Source organism: Crinia signifera, chromosome 1 (assembly GCF_055691185.1).
Source record: "Crinia signifera chromosome 1, ASM5569118v1, whole genome shotgun sequence".
Lineage (NCBI taxonomy): Eukaryota > Metazoa > Chordata > Amphibia > Anura > Myobatrachidae > Crinia > Crinia signifera.
Window position 1 is genome coordinate 429430020 of NC_139217.1, and position 24530 is coordinate 429454549.

General features: G+C 44.1%; 1 protein-coding gene across 2 annotated transcripts; it reads left to right on the forward strand.

Annotated features, from left to right (window-relative positions):
- The first annotated feature begins 391 nt into the window (after positions 1 to 391).
- TENT2 (terminal nucleotidyltransferase 2) lies at positions 392 to 22688 on the forward strand. Of its 2 annotated transcripts, none has more exons than XM_083152326.1 (14): positions 392 to 739; positions 2408 to 2536; positions 7664 to 7910; positions 8051 to 8165; positions 8721 to 8812; positions 9732 to 9795; positions 10730 to 10796; positions 14287 to 14363; positions 16122 to 16250; positions 17170 to 17213; positions 18025 to 18161; positions 18952 to 19043; positions 20237 to 20316; positions 22150 to 22688. In XM_083152326.1, the coding sequence occupies exons 1-14, from the start codon at positions 594 to 596 to the stop codon at positions 22228 to 22230; spliced, it is 1500 nt and encodes a 499-aa protein (XP_083008452.1). In that variant the 5' UTR covers positions 392 to 593; the 3' UTR covers positions 22231 to 22688. The 2 variants fall into 2 exon arrangements, with proteins under 2 accessions (XP_083008452.1, XP_083008460.1); XM_083152334.1 differs by having other exon boundaries at positions 394 to 520.
- The last annotated feature ends 1842 nt before the right edge of the window (positions 22689 to 24530 follow it).

Below are 24530 nucleotides of genomic sequence, written 5' to 3' on the forward strand. Positions count from 1 at the left end.
GCTTTCAATTGTGTAAATTAATGTGCGCAAACCCATGCCTTGTAAATGATTAGTCCTTTAAAAAAAAAAAATCAGTTTATCCGGCATCCGACGAACTCGGACTGGGACATTCACTGAAAGAAGAACATGGATGATCATCGATGGATTGAACTATCGGTGGGTTGAACCATCGATGGCCTCCCATGTTGCCGTTGATGACCATCGATGGCAACTATTGCACAATTGATGAATGTGACCCAGGACGATGCCACCAGGGAGCGCTGTACACACTGCGGTTACAGGACGGGTTCCCTCAGTAACACGGCTGGTCACGTGAGTGGCTTTGTTTAGACAGCAGGGGGCGCGCGCGCTGCCTGTCTCAGCACGGTGGTTGGTTGCCTATAACCACGTGACAGAACTGGATCAACCTGGAGTTTTGCTCCTCCCTGACTATTCCCCGAATGGTCTGACGTCAGTCACGTTACCGGGCCTGCTGGTGGCCGCCATTACTCCGTTCACTGTATCTAACTTCCTGACCGGGGTGAGCATTTCCGCAAGCGGCCGGTCGCGGCCTGGCATCTCCAGGCTAATGTGCGGCCCTGGCCTGGAGGAGCATGTTCCCTAACTCCCCCAGCCTGGGCCACAGTGCGCTCCGAATACCCTCCCCACGTCCTCAGAACCAGCCCGGGGAGGTGTTCAGGAAACTGCTGGATGCCGACCCGCTGCTCCAGGCGCACATCTCCCTGCAGAAACATGACAAGTGAGTCCGGGGAGAGGTGGGGTATGTACACCCAGGAGCCGGGGAGTGGTGGGGTATGTACTCCTTAGTGTCTGGGAGAGGTGGGTTATGTGCACACGGGAGCCGGAGAGAGGTGGGGTATGTTCACCCGGGAGCCGGGTAGAGGTGGGTTATGTTCACCCGGGAGCCGGGTAGAGGTGGGTTATGTTCACCCGGGAGCCGGGTAGAGGTGGGGTATGTTCACCCGGGATCCGGGTAGAGGTGGGGTATGATCACCTGGGAGCCGGGTAGAGGTGGGGTATGATCACCCGGGAGCCGGGTAGAGGTGGGGTATGATCACCCGGGAGAGGTGGGGTATGTTCACCCGGGAGCCGGAGAGAGGTGGGGTATGTTCACCCGGGAGCCGGGGAGAGGTGGGGTATGTGCAGCCGGGGAGAGGTGGGGTATGTGCAGCCGGGGAGAGGTGGGGTATGTGGAGCCGGGGAGAGGTGGGGTATGTGTAGCCGGGAGGTGGGGTATGTGCGCCGGGGAGAGGTGGGGTATGTGCACCCGGGAGCCGGGGAGAGGTGGTTTATGTGCACCCGGGAGCCAGGGAGAGGTGGGTTATGTGCACCCGGGAAGAGGTGGGTTATGTGCAGCCGGGAGAGGTGGGTTATGTGCACCCGGGAGCCGGGGAGAAGATACAGTTCTTTTACCGCTTTCACATTGGACCTCGGACCTGGGTTATTCCCAGATTGGTGGCTTATGGATCCAGGTTGAGATGCCGTGTGAAAGCACCAGAGCTTATAACCCAGGTCGACCAATCTGGCAATTTGTTATAAGAAAGGTTAAACCTGGGTTGCCCTCTGCATAATGGGGGACCCAATCCGACCTGGTCTTGCGATGTGAAACGGGTGACTTTAACCTATTAATTTCTTCAGTATTTACCAAAATAACTATGATTACTTATACCCTTTTACACCAAAATCCTGGATCAGACCTGGTATTTGGAACACGGTTCCAAGCCAGGTCGGATCCGGGATTTGCCCCGTTTACACTGCAGTGCCCACCCACAGTGTAAATGGGGGTGGCGTTTGGAGATGTCATCTCCAAGCACCGGGATCACCGCACCAGACCGCCGTGCTGGGGGCAAACACAGCTACAAGATAAGCTGCTGGGCTGCCCCCGTCCGCGAGGTGAATGGATGCCACCTCCTCACTGCCTCCGCTGCTGTCTGCACAGTACAGTACGGTGGGGGGCCCATCCTCTACACTGACTGCCGGATGCTTTTTTCCGGAGGTTGGGCATGCCCATTGCTGTAAACAGGACGGACGACCCGGGATACTCATTTACACTACCTAGGTCCTGTCCGTGTTCCACCCTGGTCAGGACCTGGGTAGAAGTACTGTGTAAATGAACACTGGTTGACCCCTTCTACACTGCTGCTGACCTGGGTCCATGAGGGAAAAAACCTGGGATATTGCAGCAGTGTAAAAGGGTTATAAACAGAAGTTTTAATCACTGCTTATTTGTGTACAGTACAAGGGATTGAATAAATAATTTAACCATATTTTCGAATACTGATGAAAAGAATGTTCAAATAATGTCATAATTATTTGGTAAGATCGTTGTACCCATGCTGATTTGTTACAATTCTCAGGTATTTCTTGTTTTAGATGACAAATGTTTGATAACATGACCATGTTTTAGTCTCTCCAGAATGCTGATGAGGGGCAATGTTCTGGCAATGCCCCCAGGTTCCTCGCAGCAGTGGTTGCCCGGGAATCACAGCCCACTAGTCAATACAGGCTCCTGGTCGTCTCCGTTCCAAAATAGAAAGTAAGTGTCTGTTCCCTTTCTATTTGTTGCTGCACATTTGCTATCATTTGTGATGTTATCTGTAGCTATTTGTATAGATCTGCTTTTTGAGTACATTGAACATAAGCTTGAATACATGTATTGATGAATGCGAATGGTGTGGGTACTCCTGCTACCTAGATGTAATGACCAAGAAGGACCTAGATGCATGTCCCTTCTATGTCCTTATGGACATGCTCTAATTACAGTTATGCCTATTAAGCCTCTGCTGATTTTATTCAGCATGACACCAATATACATATAGCTGGCACTTTTAGTTTAAGGTTCTCACTGCACCATTCACTGCTACTGCATATTAAATTACAGCAGAAGAGAGTGTGTGTGTGTGATTATACTTCTTTACACACATACCTCTGCAATACCAGCTAAAATGAAGAATAACTGGCAACTGTATACTTTCCTATTTATACTGCTTTTCCACCAACCTAAAAATCCCGTGTTTTTGTACGTGAACGTGCACCAACCTGCGATTTTTGTCAGTGGAAATGATGACAAGGTAAAAATCTAGTCTAGTGACCCGGGATATTTACCCGGAACTCGCACAGGCTGTTTAGTAGGTAAAACCCAGATAAATAGTCTTTAAAACGGCTCTTACCCAGGAAATTAGGAGAGGTCTTTTGCAAATGTAACTATAAGTGGAGAATCTAAAGGAGCATCTCTCAAGCAATTGGTGACGAAAGCCCACTCAATGGCGCAATATTAGATTTAAGACAAATGGTGATATTAGACAAGTGGTAAGTGAGAATCTAGGATGCAGTGACCATCAGGCCGTATGGCTTATTTATAAAGATAGGGTCCAACTCCTGTCACACAATAAAGGTGTTGGATTTTAGGGAAGGCTGACTTGGCAGAAATGAAGAACATGGGAGGAGTGCAGGAGAGGATGGAAAAACAAAAAAAGAGCAATACTAAAAGCAACAGACCTATGACTCAAATGTTAGGAAAATAAAGCCGGCATGGTTTACCAAAGCGATATGAACTAGTGGGAAAGCGAAAAAAAGATGGTCTTTTTAGTATATATAAACAAACTAAAAATAATAATGACAGAAATGTATCTTGCTAGATGGAAGGAGGCTGCAAAGGTGATCCAAAATGCAAAGGCAGAAGTTGGGGAGGAAATGGCCCAGTCAGTGTACAAAGGAGCAAAACTTTGATATGTATCTAAATAAAGAAGAAAATCAAATGGAGGAATAATAAGACAACGAGTGATAGTTTGGAGGGGAAACAAGGCAATTGCAGATCACCTAAATCATTATTTTGCTCATTATTTACTACACAAGGAAATGTGAAGGGGACCATACATAAATTATAATTCATAAAATGAAGGTAAATGAAAGTACATTTACAGAGAAGTTCCCAACAGAACTCTAAAAAGTGCATAATTCAATGGGGCCAGAGGGGATACATCAAAGGATACTGAAAAATCTTAAATGATTACCATTAACTGTATTATTTATCAAATCACTAGCTGCAGGTTCCACTGCACAAAAGTGGAAGCAATTAAGTAACTACAGGCCAGAATGTTATTGTGACTGTGCACTATAGCTAAATTATGCTAGGATAACCGTCTGAAATAGGAAACCCTTGCTTAAATCCATGGGACACAACCCTGGCTACACTACTCCACCACTCCTAAGGCATAGGTCACATTACTGTGTCTGTCCAAGTAACACCCAGAATCTCCCATTTTGCACATGGAGAGAAGTACGGCACAGATCCATCTGACCCAGAATCGCCCAAAGATGCATGTGTTCCCTGCAGAGCGAGCACAGTTTCTAAAGTGTCACTAAACTGTGGTTACAAAGCTGCAAGTGAATAAGAGTCAGCCCCAAAGACCATATTGGGAAGAAATCATTTCTGATTATTTATAGTACACTAGCAGTGGGGCCAATTACAGTACGCTGTAACCATAGCAGTGTATTTATATGGCTGTTTGCATTTGAGTATTAGAATTTTTCACCTAAACTCCTGGATATATACAAAGGGTCTCATCTGTAACCACTAGATGTTGGTGTCCTTGGAGGATGTATATGTGATGCAGAACTGGGTCTCCATGGGGTTGTTACACCTGCTGCTGGAATCAAAATACATTACCTTAAGGGAAAAAGTCTTGCCTTGTGCCAAACTGCAAAAGTGTGTACCATGTCTTCACACACCTCATTTATGGGGCTATGTACTAAGCCTTAGAGATCGATAAAGTGCAAGGACAATTTGCTCCGAACTGCCATGTGACAAAGCTGTGTTTAAATATGACAGGATCTGATTGGTTGGTACTTACTGAAGCTTAGTGCATAGTTACTCAAAGTATTTCTGTTCCAATGTAAAGCATAGTGGGACATAGAGCTAGATAGAAACATACAATGTAGGCAGAGTTATTGTAAATTATATGCCATTACTAGTTATTGTATTGTCCAGAGCAGACTACAGAATTGGCTGATGCTATATTTAGTCTCCTCTAACCTAACTTTACTTTAGGGCAAAATACAGGTTAAGTATCCCTTATCCAAATATCCGTTATCCACATTATTATCCAAATTATTCCAAAAATCATAGTCTCCAAAATGTACTTGCTAAAAACCTACTGGGCACATCTGTAACTGTCACTACTGGGGACATGATATGTTACTGGTACTAAATATGTGCAAGGACATGATTGCTTGGCATTCAAAGAGATAGTACACAAACTTTGTTCCATGTTTTAAAACCTTGTTTCATGCACAAATAAAATGTGCATATTTCATATGTTTGATGTGCAAGATACCTCATTCAAATATAAAAGTATTCCAAGATACAGAATAATCCATTATCCAAAATGCTTCTGGTCCCGAGCATTTTGGATAAGGGATACTCAACCTGTATCCTTATAGCAATATGATAGCTTTTCTAAAGAAATCCAGAGGCAGTAGCTATAAATCTGGATCTCACAATATATGGCGTTTGGTTAGCACAAGCTGTAAACAACATGGCGTGTTGCCCAGCAATGTTTGCACTAATCCTAGCCCCGTACACATGGGGGATTTCAGTCATCATCAATGGGTCACTGAGCGACCATATCCCCGTGCATACAGGGTAACAGTCGATGGGAGCGTTCTCCCGCAATCAGCCCTGCAGTGGTCGATGGTCCCAGGAGCATGCTCACTGATGAAAACGGGACACTCAGCAATTTGGTCACTGAGCGACTAATCCCTCCGTGTGTACGGAGCTTAACACAGGAAAGTCACTCCGTTAATTCCACTGGTTATTGGTGAAAAACGTTCTGCTTCATTCTTGAATCTGTCATCGCTTATCAATTGCGCTTGGATGTGGTTGCTGACAACCACATGACTTATGGATAGCATCCGTATCTTGCACATCAGATCAGTGGGAGACTACATGTTGTATAGATGGGGAATGGTCATCCTGAAAGACACCTTTCCTGTCTGTGATCTCTTCATAATATTAATGACTTACTTCACCCAGCCATTAGTAGAAAAATTTGCCCCACTGCGTAACGGAACCACCAGAACACGTCATTCTAGAAAACAGGTGGTGTAGAGTTTGCAGCGAACATGAGGGGTGATTTATATGACAAGATCACCTCCCCTTCCTTATTAATATACCGTAATTTCATTGCTGTAACATGCATGGAATTACTGCAAGCCTACATGCAAGAAAGTCCGTTCTGACCCTGGATTGTATTTTGGGGACCATCTGGCGACTAGATCGCCCATACATACGTAGCAATGTTGTGTATGGGTGATCTGGGCTAGCCAGTGTTCTCTGGTTAGGACACTGGCGAACTGAGTAGATCTTGAATACATGAATTTAAGATCTAGTCAGGCAATGGGTGATACAAATGGAGCAATCCCATGCTTAATCAACACTCATTGCTTAGAAATAGGGCTAAAGTCGCTCTGTATATATGCCCCTATAGAGATTTAGGGGCTTATACTGGTTGATTAGCTTGGATGCGAATTCGCACCCTTTTGAATCAACCAAATCCATTTGCAGAGCAGGGGGATCCTCCCACAAAGATGTGGGAGGTGCACGCATATGTAACTTTACATATGCATGTATGCTGGGGAGGAAATGGGCGGGCAACTGACATCCAGGGATGACAGTCACGGCCTCATTAGTATGAGAACGCCCAGCATTCTCATGGGAACGCCCATGAAAAGCTGGACATTCCTATATGCTGAAGGGGCTGCACCTCTCCCCCCCCCCCCCCCCCCCCCCCCCCCCTGCTGTGTTGGGTGCATGCACCCGGTAAACAGTCTGTTTGCGTATGCACAGGTGCAGTAATGCGCACAGCACAAACATCGGACCCCGTGCGAACTCGGGCAATCTGCGAATGGACCTTTATAATGTCCTTAGTTTACAGAACTCCTGTTTTTACGATAATATCTTCAATGTTCTCTTTTGTTGTGTCAGTAGCTCAATAGCTTCTGTCCCTTATTTCCCTTGTTTTTTCATCTGCTCCAAGGCTCAGTGGTAACTGTGCATTACAGCTTGGAAGGCCAGGGTGTCCCTTTGCATAATAATACTTTACGTGACTATTGTATTTTGAATTCATTTGTCACTTTTTCTGTTTCCAATAGTTTATTTAGCTTGAAGACCTAAACCCTATAATTTATTTATTCTAATTATGTAGAATTGTAAAAAAAAAAAAAAAAAAAAATTGCCGTTCTAAGCAATCAGCTGTTGTATTCATTGTGAAGACGTGCAAAGTGAATTTGGGTTCTTTTTTGCCCAGATTACCATTTTTACTTAGACAGATTCTACATATTGACTCCCTATTACGGTAAGCTTTTCAAACGGTTGACATTTTCTCACTGTATCAAGCGGTTATATTTTGCACTTTTATGGCGTACCATTTAATTATGCAGGTTTTTTTAAATTATTATATTTTAGCGATTGCGTTATTGTGTCAAATTTTGAGTATAACAGAACTACATTCTCTAGAGTCCATCCCTCTGGCTATCCTCGAGACACATACCAGTTGTATTGTAGAATCACCGTTTGCTACTCCTGCATACAGTTTGGTGGTGGAAGTTGCTCTGTGCCACATCACAAAGATACATTCTGTTTGTGTTTTTGTATATCCTTTAGGCGAAGAAGCGATGAGGGAAATAATCCTTATGATGTAAAAAGGCAACGGAACCATTCTCCTCAGCAACCTTCCCCGATCAATCGCCAAGCAGTGCCTTTAAAAGACCTCCGCCCCTTCGAAGGAACCATAGGTCTGCCGTTGCCCCAAACACCGCTCTCTCCTGACGGAGACGTTGAAGAGACTTCTGGCGGAGATTCTTGGCTGTGCGACTACGTAGAAACCACTTTGCCTGTTGCGAAAGACAAGGTATTTGCAAGTTTAGTATTATAGACAGACTTGACTTTACTGTAATAAACCATTTGGTAGGGAATTCTGCATTTTGAGGTTGACTATGGGTTACCTAACATGAATACGCCAAACTGATTTTTCTGATTTTTGTTTTGCAGCTGAGTCAGCAGATCTTGGAGTTATACCAAGCTTGTCAACAGCAAGTCAGTGACTTGAAGAAGAAAGATGTCTGCCGGGCAGAACTCCAGAGGGAAATTCAGCAAATCTTTCCACGTATGTACTTTCTTCCACTGGATTAGGAGCATTTTGAAGGAGAAATAATGTTAAAAAATTTTTTGTTGTGGTTTTCCACATGCTATAAAGACCTAGGGTGAAATTTAATTGGATGAGAGATTCAGAAAGAGAGAGATTTGGTAAGAAATCTCCAGCTCATTTTAAAGCGGCAATCATTTACACTGCAAAACCAGACTGGTTTTGCAGTGTGAATGATTGCCGCTTTAAAATAAGCTGGAGATTTCTTACCAAATCTTTCACTTTCTGAATCTCTCATCCTATTAAATTTCACCCCTAATGTATATTTGGCAACAAACCACCTTGATTTCTTTTGGGTTGTCGGGGGACAACCCAATTATTTGTTAATGTCGACTTAGACAGGACTTTTACTTGTGCCAGGAAGACTATTTATTTTAAACGCCTCGTTCGGCTACGAGATGCCCATATTTCCAAATACTCAGATTACAATTATGTCTTTAGTCAAACATTGTAATTATTTATAAATTACTTGCTGTGGTTGTTTTCCCCTGAATTCTATTTATCTTGTTCTTCTAGAGAGCAGACTTTTTCTGGTTGGCTCTTCGCTCAACGGGTTTGGCGCAAGAACTAGCGACGCAGATTTGTGCTTGGTTTTAAAAGAAGAACCGGTGAGTCCTAAAAACGTATGCTCAGTGGACACTTTATTGGGCACTGAGTAAAACTCTTTTCACCTAGAACAGCTTACATTCTTTGTGCAGTAAATTCAACAAGGTGCTCGCAATATTTCCGAGTGAACTTGGCCCATGGTAACAGTGTGCTCTATTGTACTAAGATCTGTGGATTGTAAAGGTGTGTACACATGCTTTGATTTGCTTTAGATTTGATGTTTGATTTGATTTTTCCATTCCATTTGGAATTAGATCTGTACTTTTGTATTTGATTTCACAGTGTAGGCACAGTGTACACATTTGATCAACTAGATTATGGGGCAGCATTAGCACTTTTCAGTTCAGCTTGTGCTTTTTTCCTACATGTGCTGTATTAGGATTCTGATTTCTTGCATGGTGTAGCACTTTATAACACACCCATAGACATGCTTTTGTCACTACATAATTCTCAGAACATACTACAAACCTTATATGTCAGGCTATTTGATATGTGCAAAACTTGGCTGCATGTACAATTCTAGTGGGGAAATTGTTACTGTTTAATGATCCCATTAGGTCTATGATTTATACTTTTTGGAATTGTCTTAAGAGTTCTCTTGTAGGTATATGCTTATTATACAAGCTGTGCACTTGTATGTAAGGCACTAATACCAGAGGTTCCCAAGTGTAAACTCACCCCTGAGTCCAGATACTAGAAGTATATTCATGCTTGGCGAAATGTGACTCCATTAGTACCTCAGGCAGTTTGATTTAATCATCTGTGCTGAGCCATGGATATACTTAACACATGGACTGTTAGGGTGCCTTGTGTGCCGGCTTTGCGAACCTCTGCGTTACTGTATTTTGGTGCGCTATCACACTTTAAACCAATCATGTGATCTATTTGATTTTTATGAACTTTGTTTGTTTTTTGTTCCAGATGAATCAGAGAACAGAAGCAACATTTATACTCAGCTTACTCCAAAAACGCTTCTACAGGCTGTGTAAGTGACTGCAATTGACAAACCAATTGCTCTTATTTAATATAGTATATTTGATTTTTTTAAGTTCATTCGCCCCCCCTCCTTGAGCAACTTATTATAATAATAAATAAAATCTAAAATAAAATATGAGGGGGGGTGTAATAGGGAGAGTATGGTACTGTAGGCGGATTTGTCCCCCAAACACCGGGATTTTCATTTTGTGATTAGACTGCATGTGCGGTCTAATTCCGGGCAGCGTCTGAGCACCCGCTCAAGCGCTGCCTGGCGCCGACCACACTGTTCTCCCGCACCCTGCCCGGCTCCCAGAGAAACACCCGGCATCAGCCCGCCCAGCCAACCACCCGGCTCCTGGCAGCAACAGCCCGCCCACCAACCTGGTCCCTGGTTGCACCTGCCCCGAACATTTAAGTAAATATACGGCGTGGCCGGGGCGTGTTTATTACTAGGGGATTCAGCATTTTTCAATCCCCGGATTGAAAAATGCCCTAGGATTGGCTTCCCTAGCACATATCAGTTGTCCATATGACAAGTGGTTTTAAGCAGCATTAACTGTGCATTTTCCATTGTTTGCCAATGGCTGAAATATCCATAGTGCACCAATAGTGTTTCTAATCTTTTGGAAGATAAACTGTTTATAAATCAAACATTTGGTAACTCTAGGATTGGCGTTTGTGTGAGGCTTGCTGCTCCACTGAGGACCTTTGTATAAAGCTGTCATTCAGGCCTCGCGTGCTCCTGTCCTCTTGTAATATGATGCTGGGGCCTATTTTAGCAGAATAAAACATGGCTGACTGCGCCTATCACCTTCATTTTCCCTTTAATAAATTATAATATTGATTTGAAGCTTGCCGATAAATCTTGTGTTCTTAAACTTGACTGTTTACCATTACATTTTTAATTGGATACTTCCATAATGATGTTTATTTTATTTCAGCATACATTGAAAGACCTCAACTAATCAGAGCAAAAGTGCCAATTGTAAAGTTCAGGGACAAAGTCAGGTAAAGTCAGGGTACCGCACTGTTTGATGTGTTGTAATAACATTCTAATTTGTGGTGTTGTGTGTTCTATGTATATGGCCCATATACTGTACAATAGTGCAGATAACTTGTTGTCATGGAAACAATTTTCATTCCCAGCCTGAAGCTGGTGGAACTATAGTCGGGTGGATTAGACCGATTTTAAAACCAAAGGATCCAGACTTCTTTTCAACCGTTTTCTGACTTTGAACCATTGTTCAGTGCCATATACTGAGCAGTAATCAAACAAAGTACTTTGGTCGGCTAGTTTGACAGTTACTACGCATTGTGTGGTCTGGTTTATACGCCGAAAAGCTGCTTTATGTAATTTGGGAAACTAAATTTCCAATTCAAGCTTCCACATAGAACTTAATGGAAGATATGAACCATCTACAGTAGTCTGCCCATCTTTGTTTTTTTATACGGGTTTCGTTATTCCAGGCTGGAAATACAGATTATGGAATGTTCTTGCGATGCTAATTTTCAGCTTCTCACGTGAGATATGAAAGTATTAGCAGGCATTACCGTATTTATCGGCGTATAACACGCACAGGCGTATAACACGCACCTTCATTTTAAAAGGGAAATCTCAGGAAAAAGTAAAATTTCTAAATAAAAACTTTGAAGCAAAATAAGGGTAACTCAGAACTTATAATAATAATTATATAATTATTATATTTATATTTAATTGTACCCAGCTGCTAAACATTAAATGGTGAACCTCAAATGTTACATTAGAATATAATAATAATATATATATATATATATATATATATATATATATATATATATATATATATATATATATATATATATATATATATATATATATATATATATATATATATATATATATATATATAAATATAATATAATACTGTTGACGTGTGTCAAGGTATTAACAGGTAGCAACTCCCTCCATGTAATGTAAAAGGACTGTAAAAGACCGGCAGCCATCTTAGACACTGGCAGCCAGCCTCCTCGCATAAGTACCGTACAGGCTGCACAGAATCCCGGTAAATATGAGCGCTGGAGCGGGTGCCTTCGGGGCGGGCGGCAGGACGCTGCACATGATGTGCTGGTGTGGTGCTGGAGCGGGTGCATGCGGGGGGACAGGCGGCAGGACGCTGCACATGATGTGCTGGTGTGGTGCTGGAGCGGGTGCATGCGGGGGGACAGGCGGCTGGACGCTGCACAGCGTCCGGCTGCCTGTCCCTCTGCATGTGCCCGCTCCAGTGTTGCACCAGCGTATTTATTGTGTGCGGCGTCCTGCCGCCTGTCCCTCTGGGGGTGCCCGCTCCGGCGCTCCCTCGCTATATCGACGTATAACACGCACATATCGGCGTATAACACGCACCCATCTTTTCCCCCTATTTTCAGGGGGAAAAAAGTGCGTGTTATACGCCGATAAATACGGTACCTAGATTTTAAACACCCCCAAAATGTATCATAAGTAATCACTAATGTTGCACCAAAGTTATGCATACTGTAATGGGCAAATTAGTACTTTACGTCTCACATAGATGTGAATGGGGAATGTTCAACCTCTGTCACACAGGAGAGATTTAAAAAAAAATGATGCTCTTGAATTTAATAAGTTGGAGAGTTAGCAGTGTTCAAAGTCCCTGCGTGACTCTTTAATGCAGTGATGGAAAAGCTTGGCACTCCAGCTGTTTTGAACTACAACCATCATGCTGGGGAATAGATTTAGCATGGCCAAATAGCAAAGCTGTAGCAGGGCATGCTGGGATGTTTAGTTCAACAACCGCTGGAGTGTCAAGGTTCTCCATAACTGCTTTAGTGTATGCAGCTGAGGTTCTGTAAAGCACTTGTATGACTGAATCCTCCTTCCCCATTTAATGCTATGGGTCATAGAGGTTAATTAAGTGATTGGTCCAGAATTACTATATTTGGTACTTATGTAATATCTGGGCTCCCGTTTTTCTTATGAGACCGCGTCCCCTCGCGGGGCTCGCTGCGCTTGCCACGCTTCGGGCACGGTGGCTCGCTGCACTCGCCACACTATATAGAATCAACTCCGTGCGTAGTTGGATAGTAGGGGTATGAAAAAATGGGGTGCATTTAACATGGGAGCCCAGATAATACATAAGTACCCTATATTTAACTAAAAAGTCAAAATGACCATCTAACTCAGGGATGGGGGAACCTTCTGCCCTCCAGCTATAGAACTAACCACATCCGTGCATGCCCTGCAAAAGTTTTAGCATGGTCAAATAGCAAAAATATAGCAGGGCATGCTGGGATGTGTAGTTAAACAACCGCTGGAGGGCTGAAGGTTTGCCATCCCTGATCGATGTAGAACCCTCCAATGATCCCCAGAGAATCTAAATCCTGCTGCAAGCAGAGCCTCTAGAAAATTGAGCCCCCCTCACTATGGACAACCAGAGCTTTTCTCTTACCCCTGGTGCCGGTGTGTAATTTAAGGAATGAAGAGTACAGCTATTCCTGTACTCCTTCCTTCTAAGTGGAATCCCTGAGTCTTGGCGAAATAGACACTTTTACACCTCTGGCAGCTCTGCTGTGAGTGTGAGGTCACTATAGGGCACTCTATAGGAATGAACGAGGCCACATTGATTCTGACCAATCAGCGTGGCCCCATTTAGTCCTATAGAATGTAGTTAGGAATGATCAGAATTATTGCAAGAAGAGCTTATTATGTCAGGCCAGGGGAAGCCAACTCCAGTCCTCAAGAGCTACCAACAGGTAACATGTTCCGTGTCTCCTCACAGAATCACAAGTGAAGTAATTATCTCTAGCTGTGAATCTTTTGTAAGTTGGCAGTGAGTAAACAGTGCACCTGCTGGGTGATCTGGAAAACATGAACTGTTGGTAGCTCTCGAGGACCTGAGTTGGCTACCAGGCAATATCACACAATCCTCAAGGCACCCCAATGGTCCAGGATTTAAGTATATCTGCTTGACAATATTAGTACCGCCGTCCATTGATTTAACAATCTGTGCTGAGCAATGCATACACTTAAAACCTGGACGGTTAGGGTGTCTTGAGGACCATGTATGGGAACCTCTGTAATATCATTTGCAATTGTAAATTTACTACTGTAACCTACCGAACATGTTTTTTGAACATGACTCATTGAAGGGATTCTGCACCCAAAACATTGATGGACCCGTTGGAAACTCTTGGTGGCTGTCTCGCAATACAACACTCTGGCTGAATATAAAAGAGCCACTGTAGCTGCCTGTTTTGAAGCCGTATATAATGTGATGTCTCATATAAACATATTTTTCATAGGGGAGCAATATGTGAAGTGTTTGATGTGTGCATGTTAATGACCTGGCCCCCACATAGCTGCCACAGTTCTGGCACAGTGCAAGAGTCTCTGGCAATCTGCTGAGATGAATGTTATTATTGCCTCTACATAGTAAATGAGTCTGAGATTGGTTGCAGTATTAGAATTGTCAAACCTTGCCTTTTGTTTCTCTCTTGTTAGTGGTATGGAGTTTGATTTGAATGTGAACAATGTCGTGGGAATCAGAAATACATTCCTTCTCAGAAGCTATGCATACCGTAAGTTCCTCTTCCTCCCTCTCTTTCAAGATGGATACCTGATATTTACCTTATAGGTCAGTGTAACAGGTACACTTCTCGTGTCCAGAGACACGCAATCGCTGTACTATACAAATGTGCAAACGTGGCAAAGAATTATTTAGGGCTCCTTGGTTAGGGCCGGGGGAAGGGGGCGGGCTCCTTGGTTAGGGCCGGGGGAAGGGGGCGGGCTCCTTGGTTAGGGCCGGGGGAAGGGGGCGGGCTCCTTGGTTAGGGCCGGGGGAAGGGGGCGGGCTCCTTGGTTAGGGCCGGGGGAAGGGGGCGGGCTCCTTGGTTAGGGCCGGGGGAAGGGGGCGGGCTCCTTGGTTAGGGCCGGGGGAAGGGGGCGGGCTCCTTGGTTAGGGCCGGGGGAAGGGGGCGGGCTCCTTGGTTAGGGCCGGGGGAAGGGGCTTGCTCCTTGGTTAGGGACGGGGGCGGACTCCTTGGTTGGGGGACGGGGGCAGGCTCCTTGGTTAGGGCCGGGGGAAGGGGGCGGGCTCCTTGGTTAGGGCCGGGGGAAGGGGGCGGGCTCCTTGGTTAGGGCCGGGGGAAGGGGGCGGGCTGCTTGGTTGGGGAAGGGGGCGGGCTGCTTGGTTGGGGAAGGGGGCGGGCTCCTTGGTTGGGGCCGGGGGAAGGGGGCGGGCTCCTTGGTTGGGGCCGGGGGAAGGGGGCGGGCTCCTTGGTTGGGGCCGGGGGAAGGGGGCGGGCTCCTTGGTTGGGGCCGGGGAAGGGGGCTTGCTCCTTGGTTGGGGGAAGGGGGCTTGCTCCTTGGTTGGGGGAAGGGGGCTTGCTCCTTGGTTGGGGGAAGGGGGCGGGCTCCTTGGTTGGGGGAAGGGGGCGGGCTCCTTGGTTGGGGGAAGGGGGCGGGCTCCTTGGTTGGGGGAAGGGGGCGGGCTCCTTGGTTGGGGGAAGGGGGCGGGCTCCTTGGTTGGGGGAAGGGGGCGGGCTCCTTGGTTGGGGCCGGGGGAAGGGGGCGGGCTCCTTGGTTGGGGGAAGGGGGCGGGCTCCTTGGTTGGGGGAAGGGGGCGGGCTCCTTGGTTGGGGGAAGGGGGCGGGCTCCTTGGTTGGGGGAAGGGGGCGGGCTCCTTGGTTGGAGCCGGGGGAAGGGGGCGGGCTCCTTGGTTGGGGCCGGGGGAAGGGGGCGGGCTCCTTGGTTGGGGCCGGGGGAAGGTGCATTTCTTGACACCTACTTCTGAACTGATGCTGATTTTATTTCTACCAGCTATACCCCTATTTATACTGTATTTTTCAACACACCCTGTACGTTACCCTGTCATTTGTTTTTTGTTTGCTATGTACGGCGCTGCGGACACTTTGCGGCGCCTTATAAATAAACGTACTACTACTACTTGACGTCTAGTAAAATATCATGCAGATGTTCTACGATGTGATTATTTAGATGTTAGCACTACCTAGCTGCAGGGATTTTAAAGTCACCGCTCTTAACCTCTCAATTTATCAATAACAGCTGTTATTTCTATAGACCACCATTGTAAATTTATAGAGAATCTCCCAAAAGGATGTTTAAGGACAATAGGTTGCACTTGACCAGATAATAAGTGTGCTGTCTCCTATAGCAAGTGATGTCCAGGTATGTTTAGAGACCTGTTGAGTTCTGTTTGAAGAAATAATTTCTGGGTTTGTTTTGTGGTTTGTTGGTTTTTTCCTGTTAATAGGTATTTTAACTGGTATTAAGAATTGTAGTGTGTTTAATTGTAATATTTTCTTTTTCTTTCACAGTAGAGAACCGTGTCCGCCCATTAGTACTGGCGATTAAGAGGTGGGCCAACCATCATGGCATAAATGATGCCAGCCGCGGGACCCTGAGCAGCTATAGTCTTGTTTTAATGGTTTTGCACTATTTACAAAGTAAGTTGTTAACTATTCAATGCTGCACTGCAGACATGGCGACTGCTGTTCTGTCAGATCAGTATAGAGCCGTGTGAGGACGCAGCACTATGTGGTAGTAGCCTATGCAGAGAGGTGGCTGGGAAGTGATGAGCGTGGGGGCTGTGTACCAAGTACAGTTCTTTCCCCTGTGGGCCTGACTGTTACTCACAGCTGTGACTGCAGTAGAACAGTCCTCATTAGTGAAGAAAGGCGCCGTGTGCATGATTAGCCATACATCGGAGGCTGCATGAGAGAATAAGGGAGTGTGGTAAAATGAGGGGGATGAAGTCTCTGCAGAGGTATAAGCTATTTTACAGTACCTTCGGTGAGCGTGCAGCTGTATACTGCTGTTCCGGGGGAAATATATGTTCAGACATGTCATCCTGTTGTGTGTTTTATTTCCCTAAAAGGTAACCTTCCATTCATATCTGCATGTATGTCACTGCTGGTATGTAAAGGAGCCTGCTGGATTCCTTGAGTTCTCCTACAGATAATGGAGGCAGCCATTTTGTGGGATAAACCAATGCTAACGATTTTATTTGCTTTGAATCGGACATCGTTTGGCGACCAGCCGTCTCAGAGATGCAAACGATGTCGATGTGGATATTAGCAGTTAATCATGTTTATTAGTGTCCGCGGTGTATAATGTTCATTTTGACAAAGCCACTGCTGTGTTTAGCTATAATAATAAGGCAGTCTACAGCATTTCCTTTTTGTTGGGGGGGACATTTTAGAAAGTAATTATTAAGTTATAAGCCTACTGTCTTTGCTATTCCATCTGCAGCAGTACTATGCTCCATGCCAGGGATAGTGGGTGTTTGTGTGCCAGTTATATTCAGGGTTTGTTTCCTAATTTGAGTTAAAGTGAAAGAATTAAAACAAAAACCTTAATTTTTAGCTCTACCTGAACCAATCCTCCCATCACTACAGAAGAAATATCCAGTAAGTATCACTCTTGCATTGCTTTTCTGCTGAATAATTTTTTAAATCTAGTTGCTAGTTATTCCCTTTATAATAAGTACTACTGAGGCACAGTTCTTTACTATCATTAACTAAGTTTCTCCTATATAAAGTCTGTTTAGCTCCGTATGAATGATACGGTGTCACTGAATGACAGCATTAGATAAGTATGTACAATATGATTGGATGGGTCGCTTTGGTGTATCTAGGCAACAACATTGCCTCACTACCCATGTGTTATAGTACGCAACTGCTCTTACAGACAGGAGCACACCTAACTGCATGTGTTACCCTTGATAACTGATTCCATAACACAGAGATGCATCATCATGTTGTTGGCAGATATGTCCTACTGACAGTATATAAATAGATATAGATTTCTATATGGGTTGTTTTTGAGATCCCATCTATTGGCATGCTGGCGGTCAGAAGACAAACAGTGACATCCCGATGATCAGTATACCAACCCTACCTAAAACAGCCTAACCCTAACTGTCCCTCTATTAGTGACTAACCCTCGCCCCCCGGCCTAACCTTTCCTCTAGTTCCTTGCCCTGACCCTCCCTGGCATCCTTACGATCAGGCTGCCGGCAGTTGGGATTCCAGCGCTGGCATTGTGAGTGTTGTCGGGATTCTCAGCGCCGGTCTTCCTACTACCAGTATGCTCACTGGATCCCTTCTATTTGTGTTGTATGCAGCATAATACTAATTGTATGAAATGTCTTTTACATACATGTAAGGTATGTGTGATCTGGACCATTTTACCAGCCTTGTTGTTCTGTTTCTCTACCAGGAATGCTTTTGCCCTTCTATGCAGTTACAGGTTGTCCATCACGCTCCTCGCTACATTCCTCAGTACCAGTCCAAAAATGAAGTATCCCTGGGTGACCTTCTCGTGGGATTTTTCAAATACTTTGCCATACAGTTTGAGTAAGTAGTGCAATGTAAATGTTTATTTTAGAATTACAGGTGGCCATTGACCTAGTGTTGGTGCAGATATCAAGTTCACACCTTCCACATGTACGCCCCATACACTGTACACGAGCCGGACGATATAGAATATATAGGTCATGGGCAAGAAGTAACCGGGAATGACATGCGAGTCATTGGCTATATAGCCAAACTGGCCTTCGTGTTCAGCCGAGAGGTTGGGTCGTTAACGAACACGAACGACATTGCGCATATGGATAAGGGTCAGCATCAATCACACCTTACAATTTTTTTATGTATTGTATTGTGGATTGTTTGCATTTTCCTGCGCTTCTGAGCATTGACTTTGCATAATTAGTAAGATCTTCTATCTATTTACCCTATGAACAATGTGTATCCAGGGGCAACCTAAAAAACACCTTGCCTCTGGTGTATACCAGTAGTGTATGTATATCATCAGGCAATGTGTTTGGTTAAAGCTTCTGGTGGTGATGGGCATCAGAAGTCTGTTGTGCTGTCAATTCGCAGGAATGACATTGTGAGCCTTTGGGGTTACAAAGAGCAAGATTAGGAACATACTACTGATTGTTGGTACATTGTGATGATTCTTGGTTGGGGTTTTCCCTGTTCTGACTATACAAGGTTATAATCTCACTCTGCCTTCCTATGGGTGGCTGGTGAAATTCATTTCATTTCAAAAATATTTTTTGCAGTTATAAAGGTTATAATAAAATGTGGTAATTACATAATTTAATTGAACTATGGACTAATCTTTACTTCTCTTTAATAGCTGGAAAAACAAGTTGATCTCTGTCCGAGAAGGCAAAGCTATCCAGAGGACTGGCGGCATGGAATGGAGGAATAAATACATCTGCGTGGAAGGTGAGGCCGATTGGTCCGGGCACCTTTGCTGCCATGAGTAGGATTCTGCATTTGCACTTCAAAGAAGGCCTCTGTATTCTCCAAATTGTAGTATGTTGCATCTGCCTTCTGTTGAAGTTGTATATTTTTGACCCATACTAAAATATATGCTTAAATTATGGCACATTATAGGAACAGTAAAGGGAGTAGTATTTGAAAACAAGAAAAAAAATGCACTTTAATCAATATTTTCAGACCTACTTTTTACTAAATGAAACCACATAAGTTATGCTGTACACGGGCACCCACAGGCTGGCCGGGCCCCGGTACAATGGAGGGGGCGGGGCCTCCGGGCCGTGGTCAAACACCCATGCGGGGGGCGTCATTTGTACGGGATCCTCTTTGCGTACACAGATAGAGAGCAATGACAGATTGCCTCTGTCTCTCCCCAGCTCAGCAGACAGCACTATGCTGAGCTGGGGAGAGAGGCTGTGCTGCGGCGGTGGTCTGTCATCTCTCTCTCCCCACTGCCCAGCTCCCTGCAAGGACGGAGTGGGGACCGGGACTCAGGTCTGGGTAAAAATTACCTCTCTCTACATTTTGGATTCTTTATATCCACCGATGCCAGATGTGTACCTAATTTGAGGTGTAGGACTAGGGTATGAGTTACCATATATATTGGGACATCCCTGCCCATTGAGATGTAACACTGGGGTACTGATCACCCTTCTCATGCTGGAGTCACGTGTTTGTGTCTCTTGTGTATGTTGGGGGGCAGCAATCTCTAGCTGCAGCTTAGTAATGTATAGGTGTAGGTGCCTGGCTGATGGTGGAGCTATGTAATTGATCATTTATGGTTACCTTTAACTCATTGTTGACATAAAAAAAAAAAAAAAAAAAAAACACTTAATTGTGTTGTAAACAAAGTCTGTCTTTTTCTCAGGGCTTTATGTCTATCATGTATACATAATGCCCAGAGGCTGTGTTGTGTTTCCGCTCACTGTGACCTTGCCTGTCTACAGCTTCCTACTCCTCAGATGTTATATTCCTTGTTGTAATAGGCTTTGCAGACAGAGATGAGAAGAGGAGGGTAGGACAGTAAACAAAGCGAGAATACACGATATGGCTAATGAGAGGAGGTGATCTGAAGAGACTGAGTGCATTTACTGCCATGTGTTCCCACATTTAATATCGCCATATGTTTCGCTTTCCAGAGCCGTTTGACAGAACAAACACTGCTAGAGCTGTACATGAGCAACATAAATTTGAAATGATTCAGGAGGAGTTCATGAAGGTAAGAGTAGGAGCTTGTGCAGCTAGATTTAATCCTTCACATGTTTTGCTGTGGTTCATTTGTAATAGGCAGAGAACTTAAGAATCACATGGAGAACATCCACTAGTGTGACCATGATTCTGCATGAACTACCGGTTCCTACTGATAGAGTACTTATAAATCACTGATACTGTACAGATGTGTCCTCATACTGTACATCATTGCCGCAGTCATGACAAACAGGTCCCATGACACTCTGCTAGTGTCGGGCATCTCTTTTGCAGATGAATAATTCAGATGAGTCTGAATCTGTGCATGAAGTGCAACAATGTACAGGTGTAGCCATGCTCATCTGCCCTACCTATGGCGGTTGGCCCGACAGACGAGGTGTAGAGAAACGTTGAACAACCTAGCTGCTATGGCGTATGATGTTGCCAGGGAGTGTAATGTTTATGTTCGTCCACCAGATGTCGCCTTCAAAAATCACCATTATGCATGCATGAGGTCTCCAATGTAGTACAGTAATTTGTAAATACAGTATGCTACAAAGTCAATCATTCTTGGCCCGCCACAGTGTTGTACAGTAATTATGCTACGTAGACTCTCATTCAGCCCCACGGACTCGGTGGGGAAATGTAGGCTGAGCTTTGTTCTGTAAGAGTGGGCTAAACTCTGCATACATTTCCCCATCGGGTTGCTGGGACTGAATTAGGGTCTATGTAGCATAATCACTGTACAGCACGGTGGCGGGCTGAGACTCGGCCACAAGGGATCGCACCATTATGGAGCTAAGCTCTGCGTACTGTACACAGGTAAAGTGGAAGCAATGGTGGACAGTAAATGGCAATGCCGCTTCACATATCCATCCGTGGATCTGTACTGTCGTTTTCATTATTGCAGCAATCGCCACCTAGCTGTGAAGCAGTGTAATTACATGCTTTCGCCATAGGGCGGTATTCAATGAGGCTGATTCGCCAGGTTTTTATGGCGATTTTGTGCTGTAAGGCGAATTTCTGACTAAAACGGTGAATCACCCTATTCAATGACCAGATGGCGAATACATTTCAAGGTTTTTTTCGCCATGATTCACCGAGTAGCAATCGCTATCTTTTTATGGTGAAGTGGAAGGTGAACTTTTAAAATAAAATGTTTTGTTTTTACAATTGGTGTCAAAAAATCTGGAATTTTATTCTGAGGAGAGGCATGCTATTTTTATTCATGTGCTGTTTTTTTTTTTTTTTTTTTTTTTTACACAGACCAGCCAGCAGCGGGCCGGGAGCCGAGCCGCTCATTATATATTCACTTCACCCGATCATTTTATATGCATGATCGGGTGTAGTGAATATACCCAGTCCCCTGCTGCCACCCCCGGGGTGCTGCCTGGCAACTGGGGAGCCCACCTCCCCTCCACAAACGTTCTGGGGCAGGCAGGGAGACTTCCATCTCCCTGCCTGCCACCATCCTCAGGCTCCCTGCGGCGTCCGCCGCAGGAGCTCAAATTCGCCGGTCAGGGGCAGCGAGCCCCTGACTCATTGAATACCGGAGCCGGCGAGGCTCCGGAACGCAGCGAGCAGTGGTGAATGTGCAGCGCTGCACGTCGCCATTATTCACATTGAATACTGCCCATAGTGTGCCATAAGTCAATTTCTCATGGTCCGCCAATGAAGCCAGGATGGGGGCCGACAGGATAGATGAGCATGGCTACATCTGTAGTAGACGCAGCTTATTTCCTAATATATTTTCTGTGTACAGACTTTCACATGGTATACAAGTGTCACATGTCAAATTAATCAGCACAGTCAATGTCAAGTTATTTGGTTAGTTTCTGATCATTTCTTTTTCTCTGATTTCCAGGCATGGGTCCGATTGAGAGACAACAAAGACCTAAACAGCGTGCTACCTTTACAAGGAATTATTGGGATGCAAAAAAGATAGCGTCTTTCAACTGAACCTTTCCGTGAACCCCAACAGTTCATCTGCAATATACTCGCACCTCAAAACTTTATCAACTACTATTTTTTTTTTTTTTTTTTTGGGCAGTGGGTGGGGGTCAATCTTCAGAATGCATATAATTATGCATACACTAGTGTGCAAAAAAAAAAAAACTTTTAGGAATCAAAAGTATAAGTTGTGTGTAGTATGTTCCTTTTTATTGTATGTTTTGCTGTACTGTATGTCTGGTTGTTGCTGTACCATGGCTTATATTAGTTGATTCAGTACAATTATTTTTTTCCCCCATTGTTACATAACTGTGTTCTGGAATTGCACTACGCATCGATCATTTGTAGTCACCTCAGCCTGTATGACTATATGGCTAGCCCTTTCCAATGTACTACTCTTCAATGTTGAAGATGATTAACCATTAAATAAAATCTCAAATATGTTTACATCAATAGTTTCTGTTCTATAAGTCTTCCAGATATTTATTTTTTTGGAACAAACCTTCCATTGTTTCCCTACCCCTTTATTACATTGGTGTAGAAAAAGGAGTCAAAGGATAGTATAGATACCGGTGTGGCGTCTTCTCCCTGCAAGGACAAAAGCATCATACATATTGGTTGTCACGGCCGTTGTAGCCATCTGGAAGTAGAGCGTTAAATGGCCTTTAAGACTAAAACTAAGGTTGTATATAAATATATATGTAAATACATTAAATAAAACACATTTACTTTTTAATGGGATATTTTTCTGTATTATAGGTGGCTACCACCAGTGCCAGGAGTGTTCAACATTTAGCACTCTATCTGTTATAGAACTACACATCTCAGCATGCCCTAGCAAAGCATTAGCATGCCCCTACGGCAAGCAAAACTTTGGCAGGGCATGCTGGGATGTATAGTCCCACAGCAGGTGGAGGACTGCATGTTGAATACTCCTGGCAAAGGTGGTCACATGCCCTGTAGTGTGTAAAAAAGCAATTTAGATAAACAAGCCTTTGACGAAGATAAAGTGATCGGACTTCAAGTACTAACCAATCTGCTTCCATTATTTTTCAAAAACAGCCTGATACATGTCATGTTACGAGCTGTGGTACTTTATCTCTGTCTACTAAATCTCCATCCAAGGCTTTGTAAATAGAACCCCTAAATCCACTAAAACGATCTACCTGAGGTCGCAGCCTCCTTGGTTACAGAACATAATCACCTACAATAGGATTTTTAGTGCTCCTCAAACTCTTCAATGGAATACGCCGTTGCCCTAAAACTAGCTTATCGTGTTACTGCTGCTAAAAAATTATTTTCCTTAAATAGATCATTAATTAATAAAATTATGTTTTCATTAATATTAGTGGTTAGCTGCGAAATTGTGAATTTTCATTTCTCTATAGGACATACCACATTTTTGTGCCAGAAGGTTCCTTATGAGTAACCCTGGGTACCTCGGACATCTCTGAGCTATTCCTGCAGTGCTGCGTTATCTCAAAGGTTACAGAACGCAATTGGTGAAGTGCCTGAGGCAGTCCAGTCCTGAATTGTGTTTGCCTCAAACCTTTTCTAGCACAGACTGTGCCTCTGTCAGTTTGTTACAAATTGTTACTTTTGATTTTTGTTTTTGTTCATGAGTAATGTATAATAATGTTTTTGTTCTTTTCTTTTGTTACATGGAATAAAGTTTATCAAAAGTAAATAGATGTTTTTTGTAGTTTTAAGTCACAAGCAACAAGATGTTTCTATATATTCAGTTTGGTACTTATGTATTATCTGGGCTTCCATGTTAAATGCACCCCATTTTTTCATACCCCTACTATCCAACTACGCATGGAGTTGATTTTATATAGTGTGGCGAGCCACCGTGCCCGAAGCGTGGCGAGCGGACACGGTCTCATAAGAAAAACGGGAGCCCAGATATTACATAAGTACCTTCAGTTTTTTTTACCGTTTTAAGTTCTTTACAAAAATTACTGCAGCTTAATAAATTCCCCCGGTAAATGACTTCACACCGTAAACATCTCAATTGGTTGGTATATTTTTCTTATTTTGGGGGCTATTATGACCCCTGCTGCATGGTGCTCCACCATCATGTGGTTGTTTTTTTTTTTGCTACTTTATTCGTTTTTGTATTTTTAAAATCTGTACTATATTATTTGTCAGATGCCTTTACACAAAAAACTAATTATAAAGTGTATGGGCGCCCAGAATTACTCCAAAATCAGTCCAAATCACTTATACTGTAATACCCCTTTCACATTGCAGCTGTAACACGGTATATTGCAGTTTTTTTAGTGCTTTAAAACG